Source organism: Telopea speciosissima, chromosome 11 (assembly GCF_018873765.1).
Source record: "Telopea speciosissima isolate NSW1024214 ecotype Mountain lineage chromosome 11, Tspe_v1, whole genome shotgun sequence".
NCBI lineage: Eukaryota > Viridiplantae > Streptophyta > Magnoliopsida > Proteales > Proteaceae > Telopea > Telopea speciosissima.
The window spans coordinates 38,759,681-38,785,687 of NC_057926.1; the positions used below are offsets into that span (position 1 = coordinate 38,759,681).

The following is a 26,007-nucleotide window of genomic DNA, read 5'->3' on the forward strand; positions in this document are numbered from 1 at the left end:
AATTTCAAACAATTCAATTTAAAAAAAAAAAAATTCCCTAACACATGTTACATATATTTAATAATTCCCCTTATAATAAGACATTAATTTCAATCACATGAGATATGCTTAATGTGTTTTTTTTCAAATCACAGAACCTGTTTATATTACCTCTTGTCTTGTATTAATTACCACCACTCTATAAATTATATATAAGGTTAGGATGTAAATTTGTTTCCGTTCCTAATTGGTAGATTTGAAATCTAATAATTATTGTTAAATCTGGAACTGGACCAATAATCAATTGAGTGGGTACCGGTTCCAATTCGGTTTTGATCCAAAATTGACACCCTTAGTAGAAACTGAAATCAAATGGTTTCAAAAATGAAACCTAAACTGTTTATGACCGGACCAATAAGCTATTGTTTATATGTTTTTAATAATCGTAAGATAATGGCAAGAGGATGCTTAGACGCTAACCAGTCGTGTAGCCCTTAGACCAACGCGTTAGCCAATGAAAATATTGTTTGGATGCAATTTTTTTATTTTTTTGGTTTTGGATGCAATTTTTTATTTCATTGAGGACTTGAACGGTCTTTCCGTACACAAAATCATTGATTTGAGTCTAGGGGCAGAACTTAACCACGCTAACCACAACCTGTTAGTACTCTTTTTCCATAATTGTTTATGACAATAAATGACCTAATTTACTATGTATATGTATGTAGGGAAATGGAACGCTAGCTGGTGTTGTATATGGGTAAGTACCAGTGCCCAGATAAAGCCCAATACGAAAAAGATCCGCACTGGCCCTGTTCCTTTTTGCCTTTCTAGGGCAGCAATGGTCTTTTCGTGTTGGCCCAGGAGTGTTATTGTCTACGGTCTCCTGATTGGTGTGGTTTCCTAGTTCCTCTCACAAGAGGGGGGTGGGACCCACCTGGAGGTCTTGACCAAACAGTCTGCCCAAGTGGGGTCCACCCTCCTCTTGTGAGAGGAACTAGGGAACTGCACCGATCAGGGAACCGTACACAAAAAAAATTCGTTGGCCCAGACACAACATTGGTTAGCGTTCTTTCTCCCATGTAGATATTAACCGGTTTTAATAGTTTATTTAAACCCTTTACCATATTTAAATGGTTAAGGTCAGTTTAAACCGTTTAATTAAGCCGTCTTAAATTTGAAACCAAAACCGAATTTATTAAATGATTTCATAGGTTGGATTTAAACGGTTCGATTGAATTTCGATTTTTTTTTGACATCCTTGGACCACCGCCGCACGCAGATAACAAAAATTGTTATCGTTTTCGTGGCAAATTAAAGCAGGACTGCATCTTCTGCACGTCCTATAAATATCGTGGGCTTAATCCTACTGTCACGTCGCGTTTCTTATTGAAAAGCTATACCATCTCAAAGAGAAATCGTGTTTCTTTCATTTGGAGTTGAGCATATTCAGGGATCTGTTTACTTATTTCATTTCAGTTTCAATCGTTTTCATCATTTACGAAAGCCAGCTTCGATGTCGGTAAGCTCTTCGACCTTAATGGTTATTTTACCTTCAAATGGTGTTCGTGAATACATTTTCTAAGGTTATCGTTCTTATGAATGTATCTGAGATTGCAGTTGAGTAACTCTGCAATGGAGTTTTTGGGGTTTAAGGTTGTGGTCCTTACGGATTTATCTCAGATTTATATGTTGAGTAGCTCTGAAATTAAATCTCGGTGTTTTAAGGTTGTTTTTGTTGTTGTACTTATGGATTTAGTTTAATTGATCAATTAAGCCTGGGATTGAATTTTGGTGTTTTGAGTTGTTCATTGATGGTTGATTTTCTTCTACTTTGGTGTTGATTTCTAGTTATTGACTGATTAAAGTTGTAATGAGTTCAGATCTGTTTGGTTTTGATGCGTTTGAAGCTTGAGAGTTCGGTCTTTTAATATTTCTCAAACATTAAATGTGTTTGAGGTTTTTTTATGGAAAAATTGGATTAAATTAAATAATTATTTTCCAGAATCATGACCCTGGTACTACTTTAGAATTTCCTACTTGATATATGTGATGAACTTTGTGAGTTTTACTCCACATTATTTCTCTCCAAAACAACCCACTCAGGCAGAATTTGTTTTTTTTTTTTTTTTTTTTGGGGTGAATAAAAATTCATTACCAAAGATAATTTGCTGAAGGGGGTGGGGAGAAAGAAACAAGTATACAAAGCTAAAGTCAGCCCTTAGCTAGAGGCGACATGAGGAAGGTACAATGAAATGGGGATACCCTAGGAATCCACAGCAAGCCTATTCCTAGGGGAATTGATGCACTGGGTGGAGGCCAAAGATAATTTGCTTCTGATATTGAAGGCAATAGAGGCCAAAATATGCTTGAAAGATCTGGACTTGTGGTTCTCTATCTAGAACCTCTCAGGCAGAATGTGGTTCTTCATTACTATATCCATTATTTTAATGTGCTTTTTTTTTTTAATAATCTGTTATTATGGTTCTCTATCCTAGCACATTTTTTATACAAAAGCAGTTGACCAATATTTGATTTCATTATTCAACAGGAGATTACATATTTATCAATAAGAAATCATGCTTCACTCATTTACCTTTACCGCACTGAGGGAAAAAAAGAAGAAAAATGAATATACATTAATCTCCTTTTGGCACTCAGATCAAGAGAGTCATGCAAAGTGGCCGGTTAAATATAGTGTATAAATTAAGTAGGAATCCTGTTAATTGTCTTGTATCAATCTGAATGTTAAATCACTTCCATTAATTTTCCTTCCTTATAAAAAACATATTGTCTATTCAATGAATCTTGTTTCCTTTAATCAACATTTTGAGACTTTCTTTTCTCCTAAAACAGTGAAAGTGCACTTGTATAGGAAGAAACTTAAAAACAAATTAAAGTGATAAGTGTTATGCTTAATTGCTTATTCACAAATGTTTCACTAAAGTGTTCATTAAAATAAAAAACAGTAACTGGCTACTATATGTCCTGGGTACAGTGATGATCTAATAATACCATTTCTGCTAAAAAATTTTATTTTATTTTTTTCTGATTTTTCGTAGGAACTTGTAGGGTATATTACTATATGGAATTTCAAATTATTGAGAAGTTTCTGCCATGCTGAAATCGACAAGATTTTGTCAAAAGAAGGAAAAGACAGTAAAGAAACATTAGAGTAAAAATAAAAGCCTTAGAAACCCACTACACAAAAAAAAAAAAAAAAAAATAAAAAAATGGAAGCCTTTCGAGGAAGGCACAGGGGAATCCTTCAATGCCAAACCAGAAAGCTGTCTTGCAGGCATCAGCTGATGATGCCCTTACCTGGGCAAAGAAAGATGCCAAGATACCTAGTAAATGCACAACCCTCATCTAATGAAGACATTTTATTCCCAGAATCTGCAAAAATAGGGACGCTCCATGAAAGACTGTGTATGATGGATCCAAACCAACACTTAAGTGGGTTTCAGAATCCTACCCACAGGCAGAACTGCAAGATGTTAAAGCCAAAAGTATAGAAAGAGTTTAATTACTCCAAATCCATGATTCAGATCAGTCCCAAATCACTATCGAAACTAGGTCTCCCCTAGTGCTCCAAACCCTCAAAGTTTGATTCCAATCCAATGGTTGGATAGGCTGATACAAGGGTGCTTCAGAATTAGAAACTAGGAATTTCAAAATTAGTAACTACCAAGATCTCCCAATCTGTTCATCAAATTTGGGTTCGAAGGCTGTGATTTTCCAGCAGGTTTAAGCCTCCAAATACCTCTGAGATCCGATGGCTGAATGGAGAGATATAGTTGGTCCTTCTTTGCTGAACCGTAACTTGAAGCAGGGACATCGCAAGGTATAGTTACAACAGTGAACCACAATATACTTCAGCCTGACAAGCTACAAAGAACAGCGGCAGTTGTCTCCAAAACACCCACAGAATAGAATTAGATAAGCAGGATTAAAATCAGATACTTCCTTGACACCGCTGATACGAGACTAAGATGAGTAGAATAAGAAAAGAAGATACGATTTGAGTCCTCTCACCCCAAATCTAGATTAGCATCTCACTAATCACCCCAGCATCCCACCAGGAGATCACAGCATCTCACTGCAGTTCTGCTTCTCACAGAATAGTAGGCATTAAACTAGAATTCATTCAATCAACTAAATTGAAAGGTGGAGGGGGGCTGCTTACAGCCTTGCATATAAATAGGACCAGCCTCAAATTAACTTCCCTATCTAGTAATGGAACAAAATTAGAAACTGAGTGGACGACTCCATACACAGCCTAATGGACATATTCCTGATCCAATGGGAAACTAAGAAGATAGAATCTAACTAAAAACAGGTGGACTTTATAGAAAGTGTCCTGCCTAATTACAATATCTTAACTAAAAAGAAATTACTAAAGATTAGACAAAATGAGATCCTAAAATATAGGAATCTGATCCACAAGTTATTACAACTTCTAACAGCTGGGCCCCATAAAAAGATCTCCCACACAAAGTCACAAACTGCATTAGCCTGACATTCTCCCTACTGAAATTCAGGAATTTATTGGTTAACAGTCTTGTAATAAATCATCAAAACTTGGTTGCTTAGCTGGACCAGAAAACCAAACCGTCAGATCTGGTTTGGGTCTAGTTTGGTCCAGGAACTGTTCCAAGAACAACACGGGCCCACCATAGGCTATCCTCCTTTCTTTCTAATCTCAATCTGCATCAATGTATATCACCAAATCCTGCTGCAAAGAGACAAAACAAGAGTTTCACAATATAGGGAACCTTTCCCCTTTCCCCTCTCCCCTCCATGTAATGTGACCATACTATATCTTTATGACAATCAGTAATTTGAGGCTTTATGACTACAAGTAATTGGATGGGATATATAATAGGGCTTACGTCTTTGTTTTTTAAGATCTATCCATGCTCTCGTTCTATTTAGCTTAATAAATTTTTTTTGAAATTTCTATATTCTTTAGGCATGCAATTATCGGTTTTCTCTTCCTTGGCCTGCTATATGAATACAGGATTTCATGTATACAGTGAATTGATGCACTGTTTTAACTCCTTGAATATGGAGGGCCCACTCAATAAGTTTGTCTAATGTCATTTTAAATCCTGTGGGAATATAGTGACATCTGTTTATGTTCCAAAGAAAAGCAAGCAGAAGTGTGATATTCATACATGCATTTTTATGCTTGCATGGTTTTCAGTTCACCTTCTTTTTTTTTTTGTTTTTTTATGTGTGTGTGTGTGTGTACGTTTCAGGGTTGGACCTCTCAACCCCAATTTTATTTACGAAATGGTCTTGTTGCTGGAAAGCAGCCCCTGCGGATTTGGGTTTGGTCAATTTGGTCCAAACCTGACCCATGGTTTAGTTTTGGTTCATATCTGGTTTTGTGAGCCAGTAGGCTTATCCATGGGGCCAGTTTGGAAATCTCTACACTGCTTGTGGCTCCAAGAATTCCATATTTTCTGGAATTTATTTCCTCCAAATCGTAGGTTATTTTAAGAAGTTTATTTTCTTTTCTTTTATTGTTAGTTTTTAGGTTGTTTCTTTTGTAATTAGTAGGTGTCCTAGCTTCCGAAATCAACTCACGATTAGAGGAGGATTTACTAGTTTGTTTCTGTTTATTCAATCCTTTTTCGTTTTATAGTTCTTCCTGTTTTCAGTCTTTATAAAGAAATGTAGGCCTATGGCCATCCCCATGAGGTGACTGAATGGAATCGATTAGGTTTAATACTTTAATTTGCTTTGAGTTGAAATTGTTCTCTCTTCTCTCTCCTCTCTCCTCTCTCCTCTCCCCTCTCCCCTCTCCCCACCCCCAAAGATTGGGTTTTCTCTCTTCTTACGATCTGTTCTCTCTCTCTCTCTCTCTCTCTCTCCTACCTACAGCACCTAGCAGTATTCATTATCTGTTTCCAACTATTGTTGGCCTGTGAGCAGGTTGGAATCTGATATTCTCTGAGAACTGTTGGATACCAGTCTGCATCAACTCTCCTGTCTTTTTTTTTTTTTTTTTTAAAATTTAATAATGAGATATTGTTACAGTAAAATCTGGTCCCTCTCAAGAGGTGTAACTATGACTACTAGTGATCTCTATAATGTAATATAATAAATTCTGTGCAGAAGGACAATGGATGGAGAGTTGATTTATGTCCACTTTATTATTACGTTATAAAGCACATACTGAAAGAAGCTGTTTCTTGTGGACTTGGTGGTTGCTAGTTCTAATATTATCCTTAGCTATCTTGTTTTTGTTTTTTTTTTTTTTTTGGGTTGGAGGTGGGGTTTGGTAGAAGGATTTTTCAAATCATGTTTGTTTAAGAGGCTATGTAGCAAATCACCTGAGGATGGTGTAAAATCATAAAATAGTCATCATGATTCCATCATAGTTGTCAAGGCGCCGCCTAGGCGTCCATGCGGTTATGTTGGGGCCTAGGCGACCTCCGCCTTCTTGCAAGGCGCCTTGCACTGGTTTTTATTGGTATCAAACTCGGTGTTGGCCCTTATTTATGCCAAATATCATTTGGTATTTTATTTACTTAAGATATTATTCATAAATTAGCAAATACCCCTAATGTAGTCCTAGATAGGTAGGAGACCTACTAGGAGCCAAACAACCGGATCAAATAACAAAAGGGGTTGCTGGTTCGAATGGACAGCACTAGGATTTAGGTCAATTCCTAGAGTTTGGGTTGGATATTGGGAAAGGGGTTCATAGGGTATTAATGGGCAGGTCTAGGGGGTCAATATGGTATAAAAAGGTTAGGGTTTGGATGAGTTTTGAAATTCTGCAATTTTGGACAGAATTGAGTTGCAGATTTTGGGCTTTAATGGAGTTAGGGTTTATGGAATTCAAACCAAAAATAATGGGGATCAATTGGGGGAAAGGATTAGAGGATTAGAAGAAGAATTTTGGCGTCAAACTTACTGGAGATTCCACTGGCAGCAAGCTTCGACAGTTGTGAAGGATAAAGCCACCTTCGAATTTGAAGAAGATCCTACCAGCCGTCACGACGTAAGGAGTCAACCGGATTCCACCAGTCCCTTTCCACCTTGATAGAACCACAAGGATGCACATTCACAAGGAGCACAGGAGCAACAACAATGGCAGCCAACAAGCAAAAGCTTTTTTCATTAATCAAATTCGTGTACAATGCTGGCCTCCTTTACAAACTTATATAGAAGACTCAAAAATAGACTTAGACACTAAAAAGGAATGGCCTAATCCTATCCCTAACCTATTAGGTAATTTAAATTGACTAGGAAACTAAATACTAAAGGAAATAGACTCAAAACATGGCTGGACTTATAGAGTCCTAATCCAGCCCAACTTACATCACATGACCACTTAAGTTGTCACATGACCACTTAAGTTGTCACATGACCACTTAACCAAGTCACATGATCACTTAAATTGAACCAATTGGATGCAACCAATTTGAACCGGTTCAATTAGAAAACATAAAAATAAACTAAGTATTGGGCTAATCCCGTATGCAACCTATGTACCCCTAGTTTAGGCTCATTAAAGTGGCCTAATATATAGAAAACCCTTGGGAACAAAGGCCCAACATGTATATAACCCAACCCTAGGCCTATTTCTAAAGAAATAAGCCAATATCTATGATGAACTTGCATCAACCCCCCTATTTGAATCCAATAAAAATAGTTAAAAAATAAAATTCCAAAAGGATAAAAAGTAAAACCCCCAGTTCAAGAACAAAAATTGAATTTTCGACGGTAGGTAAAATTTTCAACTTTCTAATGTTGGCGTTTTTCTCAAATCTAGAAATTCTCTAAATCTTAATATGGTAAAACTTTGCTAAAAACCAAAAGTGCGGCAAAATATTCCTTTGTTTTGATATCTAAAAAAATATTTTCATTCAGAGCGATTTTGACAACATTCATGCATACCAAATAAGGTTTGAACGGAATATAACTTCTTCAATATAAATCAGATTTAAGCAATTTTGGATTTGTTGGAAAGCTGGTTTTATGCTGTACCTAATACTAAAAGTTTGATGTAAAAATAAAATCATATGACTAGTCAAACTTCTTGGAGAACAAGAACATTTCTCTAAATCAAGAACAATTTAATTACTTATATATAAGATCATATTTACTAAGAACAGTATAAACCAAATGTGAGACTAGTATAAACCAAATGTATGTTTGATTGTTTCAAACTTTCAATAGCTTGCTTCTTTAGTTCTTTTGTCTTCTAGTTCTATGTTGATTTTTGATGTGGCTTAATATTGATTTTGATGACTTGATGTGACTTAATTTGGCTTAATTTTGATTTTTGATGACTTGAGGAGGCTTAATGTTGATTTTTGATGATATAAGGTATATATTGTAGCATACTAAAATATTGTAGCATACTAAATAATGTTAGAAAAGGGGAAAATAAAAAAATAACACTTGGGGGTTCCTTGGTCGCCTAGGTGCCGCCTAGGCGGGCGCCTTGTCGCCTAAGCGCTTAGCCACCCCACCAACGCCTTGGGTTGCTTTGCCGCCTTGACAACTATGGATTCCATATACAAACCAGGTTCTCCTGTCTACCTCAGCTGGATTTATTCTCCAATAAAACTTTGAGAAGAAGCTGGTAGATCCCATAATGTCTCATAGCTTTGAAGTGGCAAAGGAGTTTCTTGATACTCATTTGGTTCTGACTAAGTTATAACTTCTGAATTTGAAGTTGAACCACATTCTCATGGCCTTAGTCTACTTTCTTTTGGTTAGTAAGGAGGAAAATAGTAAATGACAACAACTTTAAAGAATTCCTTTTGCCCTATGGACAGAAAAAGAAGAAATTAGGAAAAAACATTCGTAGTGGTCATTGGTAGTCTCAAACCACTTTATTTTTTGCTGCTCTTGATAGTGTGATTGCCCCATGATTCAATAGTAATCGCAATATCTAAGATATACAGTTCAACTCAAAGCAGCCTTATCCCAACTAAATGGGGTTGGCTACATGAATCCTTTTTCTCCAATCATCTCTATTCAAAGCCATACTTGTTACTAGTTCCAAGTCATGCATGTCTTTCCTCACCACCTCTCCTAGAGTCATTTTAGGCCTACCTCTGGTTTGGTTAGCTGCTTCATTCTGAATCAAATCACCCTTCTGTACTGGAGCATTCAAAGTCCTTCATTGCACGTGTCCATTCTACCTCAAACGACTTTGTCGCAACTTATCATGTATCAGAGCTACTTCTAAATTAGCTCTAATTTGTTCATTCCTTATTTTATCTTAGATATGATGAGTTGTGTAAACGCCATATCGTGACTGACATTCAATAAAGAGCCTTTTAAAGCTCAATTGGTTTCCCTTTGTATGCTGGTCATTATCTCTATCTCCTCACTATCTTTATTTCCAACCTAAACTTGTACACCAAAACTAACAATAATGACTTCCCTCTAATGATGCAAATCTCCTTCCCATACTTTCAATGCTTTTAAGGGTACAAAACCAAAATTTAGCCCCAAATTCCTAATTAACATGCAATGTATTTTTATAGATTTTAAGAAAGCATGCTCGTTAGTCACTAACAAGACATATTTCCTTTCTCCCATTTGGATTGTGGAAGCAAACTCTTTTGTCTTTGTCGAATTTATTGTTATTCGGGGTCATCTAGAAGATGAAGATTAGTATGGTTAGATAGGTTGCTTTTTGATGAGTGTGACTCTTCCTCAGAATATTTTTTAGTTTGTCAGCCATGAAACTATTTAAAATATCCTGAAAATAAAAATAAACCAGTACAATATAATCCTAATTTGACCTAGACTCAATTTCTAAATTAGGATCGAACAAACCAGAACTATTTCTTCTGTGACTGCAATTATATGTATAATAGATATATGTATGAAACCATGTTGTATTAGAACCTGACGACACTATGTATATTGTATCCCTTTATGATTGCAGGTACGGACAGTGAAAATCTGCAATGTCTCCTTAAGTGCAACAGCACAAGACATCAAGGAATTTTTCTCATTTTCTGGTGAAATCGAATATGTTGAGATGCAGAGGTTAGTTATGTTAAACATTGCTTCATATATTTTCATGTGTTCTGAAGCTTTCTCAGGATGACCCTAATTATGTGCTTGTAACAGTGAGAATGAGCGGTCTCAAATTGCATATGTTACTTTCAAGGATGCTCAGGGGGCAGAGACTGCACAACTTCTTTCGGTGAATTCACTTAAAATCTTTCTTGTTTCCCTCTTGTTTAATTTGCATTCAGAACATCATTCCAGTGGGAAATAGTTATTTATAGGGAACATATCATCCACCTCCCCTCTAAGTTTGCCTAATATCAATCCAGTACCCAAGTTTTGAAACATATCTTCCCCCTCCCCTACTTTATAAAGTTACTATCAACCGTACCCTAAGTATGTAACGCTGTTAAAAAAAACATGTGTAAAGACAAAATTACCCTTTTTAATATCTATTGAAAGCATATGTTTTTCTCTCTTGCTTATGAAAAGACTATATTACCCTTTTATGTAGAGTTAAAAGGCAAAAGCCTTTCGTTTTTGAAATATGATTTGATGTGATAAACCAAGACCGACCACTCAGTTGGACCGAAACCGACCAAACCAGAACTCAAAACAAAACAAAACAAAACCCTAAGTTCAAAATGTGAGATTCATGATGGAGAAAAGGGTTCTGCAATCGACTCCCATCGTCTTCTTCCTCTCGTCTTCTTGATTAGAGCTTTCTCCTCTGGTTTTATTGTCGAGGGAAAAAGTAAAACCACCCCTATGTTTTATCCCCTGTTTAGAAGATTTCTTTTCTTCCCTTTTTGCGTTGACTCCCATCGTCTTCTTCCTCTCATATTCGAGCTTCGTTCTCTGCAAATCGTTAAATGGGTCTTCTTCCTCTCGCCTCCGAACCGTGAATCTCAAGCTTCCTTCTCTGCAAATCGTGAAAACATAGGGGGTACTGGTTTTACTTCAGCAACAAAGGTTTCCCTCAGACAATAAAACCAGAGGAGAAAGCTCTAATCAAGAGGGCTAAGGAAAACGGGAAAAAAATAAAAGTAATGGAGATAACCCAACTCCGTATGCTAACGAAACTGTTGAAAAGAAAAAACAAAAAACCCAAATCATATTCCTTCAAATGGTGAAGACGATTAAACTATTCATTACCAGGCTGATGATATCCTTCGTGCTTTGGCAACAACTGCTATAATAGATGGACCAAGAGTATAAGAGTCAAAATGGTGAGGTGAACTGACACTGGTGCTACCCATAGTACTATATCTCGCGATATATCGGTATCTCGGGCCTACCGAGATATCCGAAATATCCGAGATATCAGAATATTCCCGAAATATTGCATTTTTCTGCATATTTCGGGGTCCATCTCGGGGTATTTGGCCATATTTAGGCCTGAAACTTCATGGACAGCCTTATTTAAGCTTAATAAACACATTTAAACCATAAAATTGTAAAAATGTGAATTCAAATTGGTGTTTTGGGCTTGCACCTTGATTGACATACGGTCGCCGACCTTAATGTATAAATAGTTAAATACACATAGATTAATGAAATCACAACTTAAGTTACAAATTACAGTGCTAAACCGCTAATAGTAGTTGCTTTGTGCCTCCTGGATCAATCCCACTCATGCCTCGCGAGTCGACGCCCATTCGCTCTCTGTTTGAATGACATATGTGGACCACGGTATAGAATCGGAGAAGAAACGAGTGTAGTCATCCACAAGTGTCACGTAAATGGAATCATCAACGATCGTAGGTAACCTATCCTAGGATATAAACTAGGGTTACCAATCGATCCGATCCGTGAAGAAGATGATCCATTTGTGATATGATGTTGGCGCCCAGAAGAGGCGATGGCATTGGCTGCATGTATGGTCGGTGAGGTTGGTATCTAGGTCCGCTTAGGGTATGCAAAGATGTTATCTACAAAAGATGATCCAAGATGTCCCCTGGGGGGGTAGTAGTCATAGTCCCCTACCCCACTAAATGCCCATATGATGATGATCCATATCCATATCCACCGTAAGGTTGTGATGCACCATAATCCGATGCCAATGGAGTGGCATGTGCGTCAAAAGATGGGGCACGCCAATGTCCGGTCGGTCCTCCTCCCTATCACCCATACTCAAACCACCACAGAGCTAGATAGGTTATCAATGTCCATTTGATCGGGTTGCAATCGTGTTTGTCGACCCCTACGCTTCCTGTTGTATGTATGTAGGGGCCCTCTCGAGGCGGGGTGCGGGGCACGTGCTCCGTGGTCCGTATCTTGTGTGGCATGATCAAAGCGTGTCTCTCCGGTGAATCGGAGTGGGTCTACAGTGCCGAATCCCGGGCCTCCTGGCCTACCACATAACGCTCTCGCATGCCGTCATATTCTTCACCATTATCACCACCACCAACATCACCACCACCAAGATCACCATCACCACCACCGATCACCATCATCACCATCATCATCATTTGAGGACTTAGACCAGTCTTCATCATCAAGAACATTGCCACCGGTGGGTTGGAATGGTATGGGTGAGGCTTCCCTCGCATGTATCGACCCTCGTCGCCCATATACTCGCCCACATCAGACCAATCTCGGAAGCTATCATGGGGTCGGGCCTACCTCCCTCCTCATCCAACACCGGCTCACCTCTATCCTCACCCAATCCACAATAGGGTCCTCATCGTCCGAGTCAACTTGAAAGATGTCGGCTAGATCAATGGTGCCCCTCGTCCCTCATGTCCCATGCGTATGTGTTGCGTTTCAGCCTCAGTTGTAGTGCGCACATACACCATGTCGGATAAACGTTGAGACCCCAATCATTGCGCCTCTTGGAGTGGATGAGTGCAAAGGTACTCCGGTTCCTCTCACAACGGATGCGAGAACATGTTTGGGCAAGGACTTTAATTGCTATTCTTCTTAAGTTTTCACCGATTCCCATACAACACCCACCATTCAATTTGCATTACAAGTTTACAACAAAAAGACATGTGTCAAATGTTGTTTCAACTTTCAACTTTCAAATTTCAATACATATGTAATTTAAAACTTAAAAGAATTACCAAGATCACCACGTGCTCGCCAGATCGCACCTCGGTTCCAAAACTTCCCAATGCATCCCTAAATACCTTGATCTATACCCAGTGGAAAATTAGTAAGTACTTCTTCACTACTTATTTGAAAGCATCAATAAGTTGAGTTTCCAAATGAACTCACTTCATTGTTGCAAATTGCTTGTAGTGCACCATCGGCTCCAACTTCTTCACTACTTGTTTCACAAGATCAATAAGTTGAGTTTCCAACCCAAGCCTATTGTTATATTGATACTTAGGGTTGAAGTAGTATCTTGAAATATGACATATAGAATAGAGGTATTGTCAAATGCATAGGTAATTAGTAAATAATAATACTATGAATTAGTAAACATAAAACAAATTTACTCACCACCTTATGCGGTGGATGCATAAGTTGATTCTCCCAATGAGCATTTATGATATCTAAGAAGTGTTTGCTCTGCGAGGACCCACACTATAGACACTATCTTTCATCAAGTCTATTGCAGATATAGGACTGGCATGGTTGGGCCCTTCGAGCGGAGTCGCAACATGTAGAACTTGAATTCATCGGCTCTAAAACTTTCACCACTTTGCTTAGTTTGGTCCGAAGTCCTCGAGATGACATCGTTGTTTGTGCTTCCCTCCCATTTGCGGATCTTGGAACCCTTCCATTGAAACCACTCCTCGAAGCAAACATGCTTCTCGGCCAACCTTCTTTGTCTCAATGCTTTTGAGGCAATGTAGTTGGTGGCAAATCTTGTGATGCCAGGCCTAACCAAGTCACCCCCACATTTTTCCCTCAATAGATTGAGTGCATAGGAGTGGTTGTATACAAAGTTGGTGACTTGTCTTGCACTTTCAACCACAGTCTTCACCAACTTTAACTTTCCCATATCTTTTAGCATTAAGTCAATGCAATGGGCTGCACAAGGAGTCGGAAGAGCCGGTACTTATTATTGTTCATCATCTTCTCACCGCCACCAAGTTACTTCCATTGTCCGTTACAACGGACAACATTCTCAATACCCACATCTTTTTCCACTACTTCCTTTAACAATCTGTAAATATATTTTGCATCCTTTATCTCTTTGGATGCATCCGCAGTTGAGAACACCGTCCTCCCATCACAATAAATCATGAAATTGATGATGGACTTTCTTGTAGGCCCAGTCCATCCATCTCGCCATTATAGTCACCCCATATGTCTCCCACATATTCTTCATCTCACTAATGTACTCATCAATCTCACTCTTTTGTTGAGGTAGATAAACATTCATTACCTCATATGGGGTGGGGCCCTTGAATCTGGGCCAGCCTCGCAATGGTATCTATCATGGTATCATAATGGGGGCCTAGGATGTTTCTTTGGGATGGTATGGTATAGCATCCACTTAGCTATTGATTCTTTAACCAATCCCTTCATCCCCTTCCATGCTCCTTTGATTCTGGTTGTTGCTTCCTTTCTTCTTATGCAATTTAGGATCGGATGTTGATGGTGGTAATGCATCTGGTAGAGGTGTTGGGGTTGCCCTCACACTTTGTGATCTTTTAAAAGGATTCAAAGTTTTAGGACCTCCACGCCGGCTCCTCCACTACCCCCTACTCTTTGTCTCTCTTGATCATCTTGAAAACTTCCTCTACTCCTAAACAGTCCGCCTAAAATCCCTAGCCTCCTCTCGCTGTTTGTATGTCATCAGATCGCAATGTCATCATCGAGGAGGAGGAGGAGTCATCATCATCATTGTATCGTCTTCCTCCTCCCATCGAACTCCTCACTGTATCCTCAAGTTGTTCTCTTATCCTTTGCTTGTCAGCCTTCCTCTTCTTTCTTCCCCTCAAACTATCACCAATCTCCTGGCTACTTCAGAGGGACCATATGACAACCTACAACATCTTTAGATCCTCCGATCGGATGTTGTTTAAGTCTCTGGACCCACCTCCCATAAATTGCATGTGACAATAATTACATATAGATTTTCTCTTATCCCCATCAATGGGAGTACCATGTAACCATGCAATGTCACCCCTATCTTGGCTGGTTGGTCTCTCTTGTTCCCTCTGTTCTCTTTGTTCCGTCCGCCCCTTTGTTGACTACTTTCCCCACCTTTTGCTTGCCCCTCGCACGTTGTCTATCACGATCCGCCATAATGATACTTGTTTACGCAATGTAAGTAACACAAATAATTAAAAAACTTAATGTAGATGCACTTCAATTGACACTTTTAGATTACTAATACACTTGTATAGTTATTTAATATTTTTCCCTAACCCTTATATTTTTCACAAAATTAAAACCAATTTTTATATATAATGTTAATATAAGTATTGACCTAACACAACAAAACTATGAATTAGTAAACATAATATACATGTAATGCATCTCAAAACATATAGAAATAACTTTCATATTTTTCATTATTTTTTAAACTTAAAACTCATATTTTTCCTTATTTATTTCTGTTTTTAATTTTTATATATTTTTCTTAATTTTCGAAAATTAAAAGAATTATTTAAAACAGAAAAATAAATCCGACACTTGTGAAGCCGTAGATCGGCCATTGGTGTCTAACATATATTTAATTCATTACCATCTAAGTCATATTACCCCTAATTATTTCCTATTTTAGTTGTAGGAAAATGAATTTTTAAAACCAGAAAAAAATAAAAAAATACATATGGGAAAAAATTTGACACCGTGAGGCTGTAGATCGGCCTCCGGTGTCTAACATATATTAATATCATCAACATCCAACAACATTTGTACAAAGTTTTTTTAAAAAAATTGTTTTAGAGAAATATAATTTACCTTAAATAATGAAATTAGGCTTGGATGATGAGCTTAGATGACCCTCCGACGTCTTCCCGCACAAGGAGCTTCAATGAGGCTTGGAAGGGAGGAAGAAGAGAGAAAATTTCTTTTCAGCAGCTCTCGGTCGAAATATCGACCAAGAGCTGCGAAATATGAACTTTATAAGGATTTTGAATGTGACACTATTGTCACTTTACAATATCTCGCGATATATCGTGATATCTCGCGATATATCGTGAGTTCCACGATATATCGTCGAAATATCTCGATATATCGGACGAGTTATTGTACTTTTATTTCGACCTTGTTTCGTATCTCGGTCATGTCGAGATTCACGAAATATCGCGATATATCGCCGATATTTCGCGAGATTTTATACCATGGTGCTACCACAACCATGATGGAAGATACACTGAAAGACCTTTAAAGTCCTGGCCATCATTTGTTTCAGAAATTTAATAATCCTTTGCACCTACTTGGTTGTTTCCTCCACATCTGATCTGGGTTTTACAACGATTATTATTGTTAGGGAGTTTGTTCAACACCAATTCGAGAAGCATTTCAAAATCTTTCGAGTTGATGGGGGGAGTACGTTGTTTATGTAGTCAAGTCTGGAATCCAACCCCAGATGTCTAACCCCTGCGTGCTCAACAGCATGGGGTGGCCAAGAACAAAAGAAAGAACCTCTTTGGTTCTTCATAGTTTGGACGAAAGTATTCACCGGTGCTGCCTCTGCTTCTCCTGTCTTGTGCAATTTGAGCATAAGAGAAAATTAAGAAAAAAGAAAAAAGGAGCTTCACATGGACGAAAGTATTCCCCACTGCTACAACCTCAATTCGAACTCATCTTCTTCTTCTTTGATCTTCCTCCATCCCTCTTCTTCTTCTTCGAAAAATCGCTGGAATTCGGAATAATGGGTTTCAGAAAGTAAAGAGGACGATTGCTCTAGTTTTAGTTAAAACCGAGCTGGACCATGACCGGTTTTGGTTTGAGCCATCGGTCCGTTTGGTTTGCAAGACTTTTGACAGCTTTTAGCTCAAACTTTTCTAGTTTTTCAAAATTAGCCGTTGGATTAACTGTTTTACACGTGTCAGAATCCTGCAAAAAGGGGATTTTGGGATTGGAGGGGTAAAAATGAAATTAAAATAAATTAAGGGTAATTTGGGGTTTTAGATAAAGTGGACCTGTCCACGTCATCAATTAATAGTAGTTTTTAACGGTTAGGGTACGGTTGATAGTAACTTTATAAAGTAGGGGAGGGGGAAGATATTTTTCAAAACTTGGGTACTGGATTGATATAAGGCAAACTTAGAGGGGAGGGGGATGATATTTTCCCTTATTTATATAAAAATGGTCTAGATTCTGTTCCTTTATGAGGTTACTCTTGACTGCTGCTCAATGGGGGATGCCCAAACACTTTCTCATTTTATCAATGGTTATCTGGTTATATTTTTAATGTTGAAACATGTCTAATCAAATATGGTAATTAATTATTCTTCATCTGATAAACCAGCTTTAACTATTCTATTCCTGCCTCCTTTTCCTTTTGTTTATTTTTTTCTCTCCACATTTCTTTTCCTCCTTTAAGGCACATGGAAGCCTTGTACTTGCACAATGGGTTGGGGGTGGGATTGAGGGTGAAGCCTACATCCTTTTGGCATCTAGTTGAGGATAGAATGGACAGTAAATCATTATAAGTCTAATTACTAATATATGGCCTCATTTTATTTCCTTCAGAAAGTTGCTGTTTAGGCAAAAATGCAACGCTCAAAATTAGAAACACGGAGTATCTTAGAAAGTCTTTTGCCTTTGGAAGACAACTTGTAAGGCAACTAACAAGCTTTCTGATAAAATCATTTCAGGTTCCATTAAATTTTCAGATTTTTGTCTCACCAGATGGTGTGAGAGGAAGAAATTAAAGGAAAGAGGTGACTTGCATACCTTCACAAGTAAAGAATTTATCTTCCTTGTTCTAGGGCTATGTAAAAGACTGATGGATAGTATCATCATAGCCATTTAGTGAAATGGATTATTTAGAAAAGATTCACCTATGGAATTGCAAAGGGGAATCTATTTATCAGATTATTGGTCCCAGAAACTGATAGGGTTCCTTGAAGCCTAAGGGATTAGGTTTAGAAACTCAGTTGAAAACCAGAATCACATTGAAGAGAGAAGACCAGAGTTAGCAGAAATCAAATATCTAACGATCAGAAACTGAGATTGAAGGGAAACCTTGGCCGAAGGTCTATTATGTAGAGGGGAACAGCTCATCCAAAGATGAGTCAGATCTGTAGTTATGAAGATATCATATTAGGGATAGGATTAAAAAAAAAATAGAGTTCCAGCAATAATATAAGGATACTAATCTGAAACAGAAAACCATATCTGATCCTAAAACAGAGTAGAAATAGGAATCCAACTGGAAGTAGGACTCTAAGAAAACAGCAACAAGATCAGATTTTGAAATCGTGAATATGTTTAGAATGTAATAAGGAACCTGTCTAAAGACCCTGTAAGCACAGCGGAACCCGAAATCAGTAGTTAGCATCTCGACGGAGAGATGCTCTCTGGCAAGTAGGGAGCCGAGCCTTCCGATTATCAAATCTGAAGTCTGATATGAAATCTAGATGTAAACAATGGAGGAATTGAAATTCCAACAAGTAGGGTATGTGCAAGAACAGAACAGAAATCAGAACTGAAACAAGGGATGCGACGATACATGCTTGATTTTTTTTTTTTTTTTTTGGGGGGGGGTGTGTGGGGTTGGTTCTGATTGAAAAAATAAGAAACTTAAAGAAGAGAAAATATGATTCATGATTCCCACCTGATCCTCAGAGCTGGCATTCCACCAAACCCTAGCTTGGAATCCCACCAAGCCTTTCTTAGCATATCACCAAGGGTCTCACATCAAGTTATTCTGAAAGGCCACAATTCATTCATCAAATTCGTGGGTTGGGCTGTAGCCCATTTCAAATTTATGTAGAAGATTTCTTCAGATTAAAACTTCTTCAGCTGATACCTTACCTTGGAGGTAGTCTACTACAACTAAACTCAGCCTAAAATAAAGGAAAACAGCTTCAAGCAATGTAGGACAAAGTGATAGGGCTAAACTCACTGAGCAGAAAGAATTATACCCATCCGACTGGTAGGAATGAAAACAAAAAATTCCACCAATCAAAGTGGACCCGGTAGATAAAGGATCATCGTTCAGATGAAGCCCAAAGTCTGGTCAAAAGGGTTGCTAGGGTAGGAGAACAGTACCCTAAAATATGGAGATGATCCAAGGGTTGGATCAATGGCTATCACAAACAGAACATAGAAAAACTATGTAACAGATTTAGTAACAAACCAGAAGTAACAATCCATTGGAGGGATGAATACAAAAATTGGTTCAATCGTAGGGCTTGGTCAACGGAGTTATACCTCCAAATGTCACAGCAAGATGAAGGCTAGATTAATAGATATAATAGAAGGACTGATAGTAGTAACTTAATACCTATAGCAGAATCCAACCATGGGATGTGACTGAATCTGAGGTCAGAGGTAGGCTATTAACAGTAGTAAAACTCTTCAAAACTCTGTAGGTAGTTGATGGTCAGATCTGTAGATAACACAGAGACATGAAATTAGAAACTAAGAGAGAAATAGCCACTCAGACCAGAAGGAAATCCAGCCAATGGATGGGGCTGAATCTGATATCGAATGGAGGTCCCAAAGGCGGGACTGCACTCTCAAAATAAGGGTTGAATCTTTTGGCCAGAAGAGGAGTTGCTGAAGATCTACTGCAAATAACCTCCAGAATAATGCTGCAGTTCAAGGATGATTGCCACAGAATCTATACATGTTGATGTTTTGATGAGATCGATACTTCCTCTCCATAAACAACAAACAATAGCACTGATGTTGAAGGTGTCAGATGTTCTACAGTGCAGGGATTGTAGGAGTAGCAGAAATAGAAACACAGAAGAAGAAGGAATGGAGGAGGAAAGTATAAGGGGGATATGATCAAGGCCTCTCACCTATGGCTTAGGTCAGCTCTTACTATCCTTATGGCATCTCACCATGCTTTGCAAGGATTCTTACCAAGTTCACTGTTTCTCACAGCAACAAAGGCATGAAGCCAAAGCAATCTTTATTCATAAAATAATGAGTGAGGCTTTATGGCTCTTACAATATAAAGAGGAGTTTACTACCTTAAAAAAAAGAAAGTAATAAATAGAAACTACTAAAAATAGGCCCACATATGTAGTAGTGTGCCTTGTACATCAAGGGAATAAAATTCGAAACTAAAGATGAACTACTAAGTAACCAAAATAGAAACTAACTAATTAATCTCATACAAAACCTAAATCTCTAATATTTGAGCTTATAGAATTGGCACATAACAATATTAAACTCAAAAATACTAAGCCCATGGCCCATATAACCCATTGGGCATTGAAAATTAAGCTTAACTTGAACCAAACCTAAAACAACAGCCCATCGTCTCTTCTTGCTGAAATTCTGAATCAACAACATAGTTGTCAAGATGATGCCTTGGTGTCCAGGCACCTTGGTCGCCTTGGATGCCTTGGTTGCCTAGGCAGGCTCCTTGGACGCCTTGTGTCTGGACCCCCTCCAATGCCTTGGGTTGCCTAGACACCGTGACAGCTGTGATCAATAGTCCTAATCTAGCCCAACTGAAACACCTAATAACAAATAGAAGAAAGAATAGGATTCTAACTAAAATAATTAATAAAGTAAATCCTTTATTCCTACCTCCTACCCATATTTTAGGCCCATTACAATGCCCGTTGACCAAAGGCACCAACATGTATAAAACTCAACCCAAGATTTATTTCCACTATAATAGGCACACATTTGTAATTTATCTGAATCAATTCTTCCTGCTTGGAAAAAAACAAAGAAAAAACTCATCCACGAGTTTTCTAGTGACGATGGGATAACATGTGAGTAGCAACTTTGATCAGTCCTAAACAAAACTCTGGTGATGTAGGGACAATAGGAAAGTCTTCAATTCTAGGAGCTTTCTCTTCAAATTAGTGTGGTGGAATCACAAACCAAAAAAATTTTCTGAAGGTAAGAATAGCATCCGGGGTGGTGACAGCTTCATGCAGCGTGTATTCAAAGCCTTCCTTAATCCTGACCTCATCTAGTACTACTGCTCTAACTGTGTCTTTGTTAACCTCTGCAATGTGATCCTCCACATTAGCAGCCTCTGATTGATGTTTGTCCATCTTAAAGTCTTCGAGTATTGCCTCTTCATTGTTGTTGTAGGTTACTATGTTTTCTTCAACTTTATCCTCAAATTCAGGCTCCGCTTAGTTCACTAGTGTTGTTTCATCTTCCTTTGGCAATGCAAATTCTAGCTCAGCCTGTACTTTGGAAGGGAAATCAGTTTGCTCATTAAACCTCATATCAGAGTTATTTTCTGATATGCCCTCTTTGCTGAACTGGAGCATCAACTCTATTAACCAGTTGACTAGACATATCAACATGTATTGATGCTTTCCTAACCTTCTCAGCCAATATTTTTGCCATACTAGCCATGTGAGGTTTCCTTGAACTACTGGTGGCTATAGCTCTGATTTCACTTGATGGGTTCCTTGAAGCCTAAGGAATTAGGTTTAGAAACTCAGTTGAAAACCAGAACCGCAGTGGAGAAAAGACCAAATTTATGAGAAATCAAATATCAACCAGAAGCTCAGATTGGAGGGAAACCTTGGTTGAAGGTCTGATTTGTATTTTGTAGAGGGGAACAACTGCTCAAAAGATGAGTCTGATCTGATGTTTTGATTTGCAGTTATAAAAATATCCTATTTGGGATAGGATTCTTTAAAACAAGATTGTAGAATTGACTACTGATAGCAGATCTTAATGGGAATCCAACAGATTTCAGAAATAGTACAAGGATGCCAATCTGAAACACAAAATCAAATAATGATCTGAAAACAGAGTAGAACTAGGAATCCAATTTGAAGTAGGACTCTAAGAAAACAGTAACAAGATCAAATTTCGAAACTGTGAATATGTTTAGAATGTAATCCTATTGCCAAATCTGATGTCTGATATGAAATCTCAGATGTAAACAACAAAGAATTTGAAGTTCCATCAAGTAGGGTATGTGCAAGACTAGAACAGAAATCAGAAAATTGAAACAAGGGATGCGCATGTATTTACTCTTTTTTTTTTGGGGGGGGGGGTGTTGTTGATTGAATAAAGAAGAGAATATGAATCAGGAATCCCCACTTGACCCTTAGAGCTGGCATCCCTTTAAACCCTACTTTGGAATCCCAGCAAGCCTTCCTTAGCATGTCACCAAGGATCTCACTGCATCGCACATCAAGTTATTCTGGACCTCACAGAACAATGGAGGCAGAAACCATAATTCATCATCAAATTCTTGGGTAGGGCTGTAGCCCCTTACTAATTTATATAAAATACTTAAACTAAGGTTGAAACTCCTCTAGCCAATAGCTTACCTTGGAGGTAGTCTACTACAACTAAAACTCAACCTAAAATAAAGGTAAACATCTTAAAACAAGGCTGGACTCAATAGATTTCTCATCCAGCTCAACAGAAACACCTAATAACAAAAAAATTAAAGAATATGGCTCTAACTAAATTAGCTAATAAAGTTATAATCCTGTATTCCCTCCTCCAATCCATATTTTAAGCTCATTAAGGTGGCACAGTACAATGAGTATAAAACTCAACCCAAGGCTTATACATATTCTGCGATTTATTTGCATCAGAAACTCTGTTTCTGCTTCATTTATTACATGGTTGGGAGGTATTCTGTTCCCATATTATCTTATAACCCTTGGCTGTTTACTTCTTAAGAATTCATATAACACCCAGACCTGTGTAGTTGCATATTTTATGGGTTTGGCTTCTCTAAACAATCGACAATGTCCTGACTCTCACTCGAGGATTTCTTCAAAGATAATACTATAAATAGATATCATTTAATGTAATACTTTCTTTTTTATTTTTAAATATTTTTTTTGGGGGGTGGGTGAGTGATGGTGAGCTGTTGGTCAAGGCTTCACTTTTTTGTGTTTTGCCCCCTCATTTATTGAAATACCATTACCAGCTGTGGTTGAAATATCAACATGATTTGTTGACATTGTCTAATGGAATGGTTTTTCATGAAATATTTCTTCTTGATATGACCAAACATTTTTTGATATCATAGGGAGCAACAATAGTTGATCTATCTGTCGCCATAACTCTAGCTCCAGATTACCAGTTGCCACCTGGTGCTTCAGCTCCACCTGCAGTAAGATCTAGTGCTGAGGCTGGTTTCTTCATATTGTATTTATTTATGTTATATGCCAAATTACTTTATAATTGATTGTCTAATCTCTTTGGCCAAAGGAAACCAAAGCTCCTAGTGGTGCTGAATCTGTGGTACAAAAAGCAGAAGATGTTGTTAGCAGCATGCTTGCCAAGGGTTTTATCTTGGGCAAGGATGCCCTTGACAAAGCAAAGGCCTTCGATGAAACGCATCAGTTCACTTCCACAGCCACTGCCAAGGTTGCTTCACTAGACAAAAAGATAGGGCTTACTGAGAAAATAACCATGGGCACATCTGTTGTCAACGACAAAGTCAGGGAAATGGACCAGAAATTTCAAGTTTCTGAAAAGACAAAATCTGCCTTTGCAGCTGCTGAACAAACGGTCAGTACTGCTGGGTCTGCCATCATGAAGAACCGGTATATACTCACTGGGGCGTCATGGGTAACTGGGGCCTTCAATAATGTTGCTAAGGCAGCTGGGGGAGTTGGGCAGAAAACGAAAGAGAAGGTTGACATGGCCGAGGAGGAACACAAAAGAGAAATGGTGAGCGATTTTGCTAAGGTACATCTGGACGAGTCTCCGAAAGCTGAGGCAGACAAGAAGCCGACCAAACCTGGGCCTGCACCTGCGGAAGGATTGATCCTTTGAGTGGCTGAAATTCTGTAAATATCTTTGTCTAGGCTTTTTGGAATATTACTTTCTTTCTTTGTTTAGTTTCCAAGTATTATTAATGTAGAACAGGCTATCCCTATTGTTGGATGTTAATTCTATAAAGGACTTTAAGCATCGACTTTGATATTCTTTGTTAAAGACATTCTGGCTTTAATTTTGGGTAATGATCTTTGTTATATGCTATAAGTTTAATGTTGAAGATGTCTGCTTCACCATGGTTTTTGTGTCTGGCAAAGTATCATTAATTACAGGTATCTTAATGAAACTGTAACATTGTACAACCTCAATAACTTGATTTGGAAATCAGAGGCAATGCTACCCTTATAAAACCAGTAAAATTAAGAACAACTGATAATCATCTAGTTACAATTCTGAAAAAGGAAAATCAAATTCTAAAACCCTATTTGAACTAAAATTAATTAATTCAAAAGAAGCATCGGATTTTAGGCTTGATGTCACGAAGGAGCCAATCTGCCATCAACCTGTATCCATTCTGTGTGGAATGAACACCATCCCAGCTCATATGTGTTTCTGGATTTGAGCAAACTTGAACTCCTTCAGCTCCACACATCTTTGTCACATTGAAGTTGTATTCTCCCCCAATTCCACAACATGCTTTTTGAATGGAGGTCATATCGAAACCTTAAAAACAAAAAATTAGGAAGAAAGGATTAATTAGTATGCAATATTTCTGTATTTATGTTTCTAATTATAAACTCTTAAAGAACAAAAGTTTGGCTTACCAAGGAAAGGGGCATGGGAAAGCACCCACTGATAAGCTGTGTAGTAGTCAGCATATGCAATATCAATATTACTACCATGCTCTTCCCTCAACAAACTAATAGCTCCTTGAAGTTGTATGTTATGATTCATTGCAAAACTGTTTAATCCTTTCAGGCACTTGAGTTCATCGTAAGATGCGGAATCATTGCTTTTGAATGCAGTGAGATAGATCGGTATACATCCAATAGGAAAATTTCCAGGAACCACCACTCTTGTTGCACCAAGTTTAATCACTTCCTGTATATCCAGCAATATAAGAGTATAATTCAGAAGGATGATTAAAAGGGAAAGAAAATATTTCCATAATTAAAGAATAAAATTAGCAAAGAACTTACAGTGACAGCATCTTTGATCCTTTGAACAACAGAAGGAATTAGACTTTCAACCTCTTGCATGGTTTTCCCTTGAAAGAATGCATAGTTGTAGTCATTCCCTCCAATCTCTCCAACCATAAAGAGAGACTTTCCAAGCTTCTGTCTACACTCTAATTAATTACAAAAACACAAATATTTCAGTCATGGAATTTGACCATTGAAGTGAATAGATTAATTGAAGTCATATGTTCATGTAGAATTATAATTACCTGTCTCAGTAGAGCAAATGGTTTTTAGATGGGTCTTGAACCAGTCAAGTTGGACAAATAGAGGACTGTTGGTTACAGGGGCATAAATGTTCTGTTTGGCAAGAACAGTAGTGTCCAAGGCAGTAGATCCAGCTACTGCAAAGTTAACTCCATGACTAAAATCGGCATCTCGTTTCAAATAAGGATTAAGAAGGGGGACTTGAAGAGCCATTGCTGTTAATTAAGCCATTCATCAAAAAGGTAGAGAATTAGTTTAGTAGACAATGATTTGATCCAAGATTAAACTGTAAACATTAACTAGCTAGCTAGGGAGAGTGACTTACCAATATAGTCAACCATGAGAAGACCATTGGAGCATCGACCGGTAGGAGTATTGGACAATGTCATACCATAGGGAAGATGACCAAACGGAGTTCCGATTGGAGCTTCGCGGATTAGATTGCCGGTATCGGCTATGGAGTCTCCAAATTGATACATTGCATTGAATGAACAGCTCTTGACGAATCGAGTGGCAGTACAGGGATGAAGCAGAGGAAGAAGAAGAATAAGAAGGAAGAGGAAAGAAGTATGAACCAGTAGGGAAGACTTGAAGATCGCCATTAGAGAGAATTGGGTACTTGATCGATCGAGAGTTATGACTTGTGAAGTTCAGTACAGTGTAGCGGAAGGGCCTAATTTATATAGATACTCTGCATGAAAGAAAGAGGTGAATACGTGTTTGCCAATCCAACCCTTACTACAACTCTAAAAAATTTTAAGTTCGAGTTAGAGAAGGAGAGAGAGGGACTCTCTATTAGGAACTTCTTTCCATTATCTGGTTCGGGCGT

General features: G+C 38.0%; 2 protein-coding genes and 1 long non-coding RNA gene across 4 annotated transcripts; 1 reads left to right on the plus strand and 2 right to left on the minus strand.

Annotated features, from left to right (window-relative positions):
* Window positions 1-1,346: 1,346 nt before the first annotated feature.
* On the plus strand, window positions 1,347-23,935 carry LOC122645987 (binding partner of ACD11 1-like). Of its 2 annotated transcripts, none has more exons than XM_043839432.1 (5): window positions 1,347-1,501; window positions 9,905-10,008; window positions 10,093-10,168; window positions 23,039-23,122; window positions 23,215-23,935. In XM_043839432.1, exons 1-5 carry the CDS (start codon window positions 1,496-1,498, stop codon window positions 23,788-23,790), a joined length of 846 nt encoding a protein of 281 aa, XP_043695367.1. In that variant the 5' UTR covers window positions 1,347-1,495; the 3' UTR covers window positions 23,791-23,935. The 2 variants fall into 2 exon arrangements, with proteins under 2 accessions (XP_043695367.1, XP_043695368.1); XM_043839433.1 differs by having other exon boundaries at window positions 23,221-23,935.
* On the minus strand, window positions 17,798-22,829 carry LOC122645989. Its single transcript, XR_006330547.1, has 3 exons — window positions 22,600-22,829; window positions 20,453-20,455; window positions 17,798-17,938 (listed from the first exon to the last, which is right to left on the minus strand). It is a non-coding gene; the product is annotated as an uncharacterized LOC122645989 (long non-coding RNA).
* A 303-nt stretch (window positions 23,936-24,238) lies between the features above and the next one.
* Window positions 24,239-25,780, minus strand: LOC122645075 (acetylajmalan esterase-like). Its single transcript, XM_043838421.1, has 5 exons — window positions 25,504-25,780; window positions 25,181-25,393; window positions 24,933-25,081; window positions 24,558-24,834; window positions 24,239-24,456 (listed from the first exon to the last, which is right to left on the minus strand). The coding sequence occupies exons 1-5, from the start codon at window positions 25,778-25,780 to the stop codon at window positions 24,239-24,241; spliced, it is 1,134 nt and encodes a 377-aa protein (XP_043694356.1).
* Window positions 25,781-26,007: the final 227 nt, after the last annotated feature.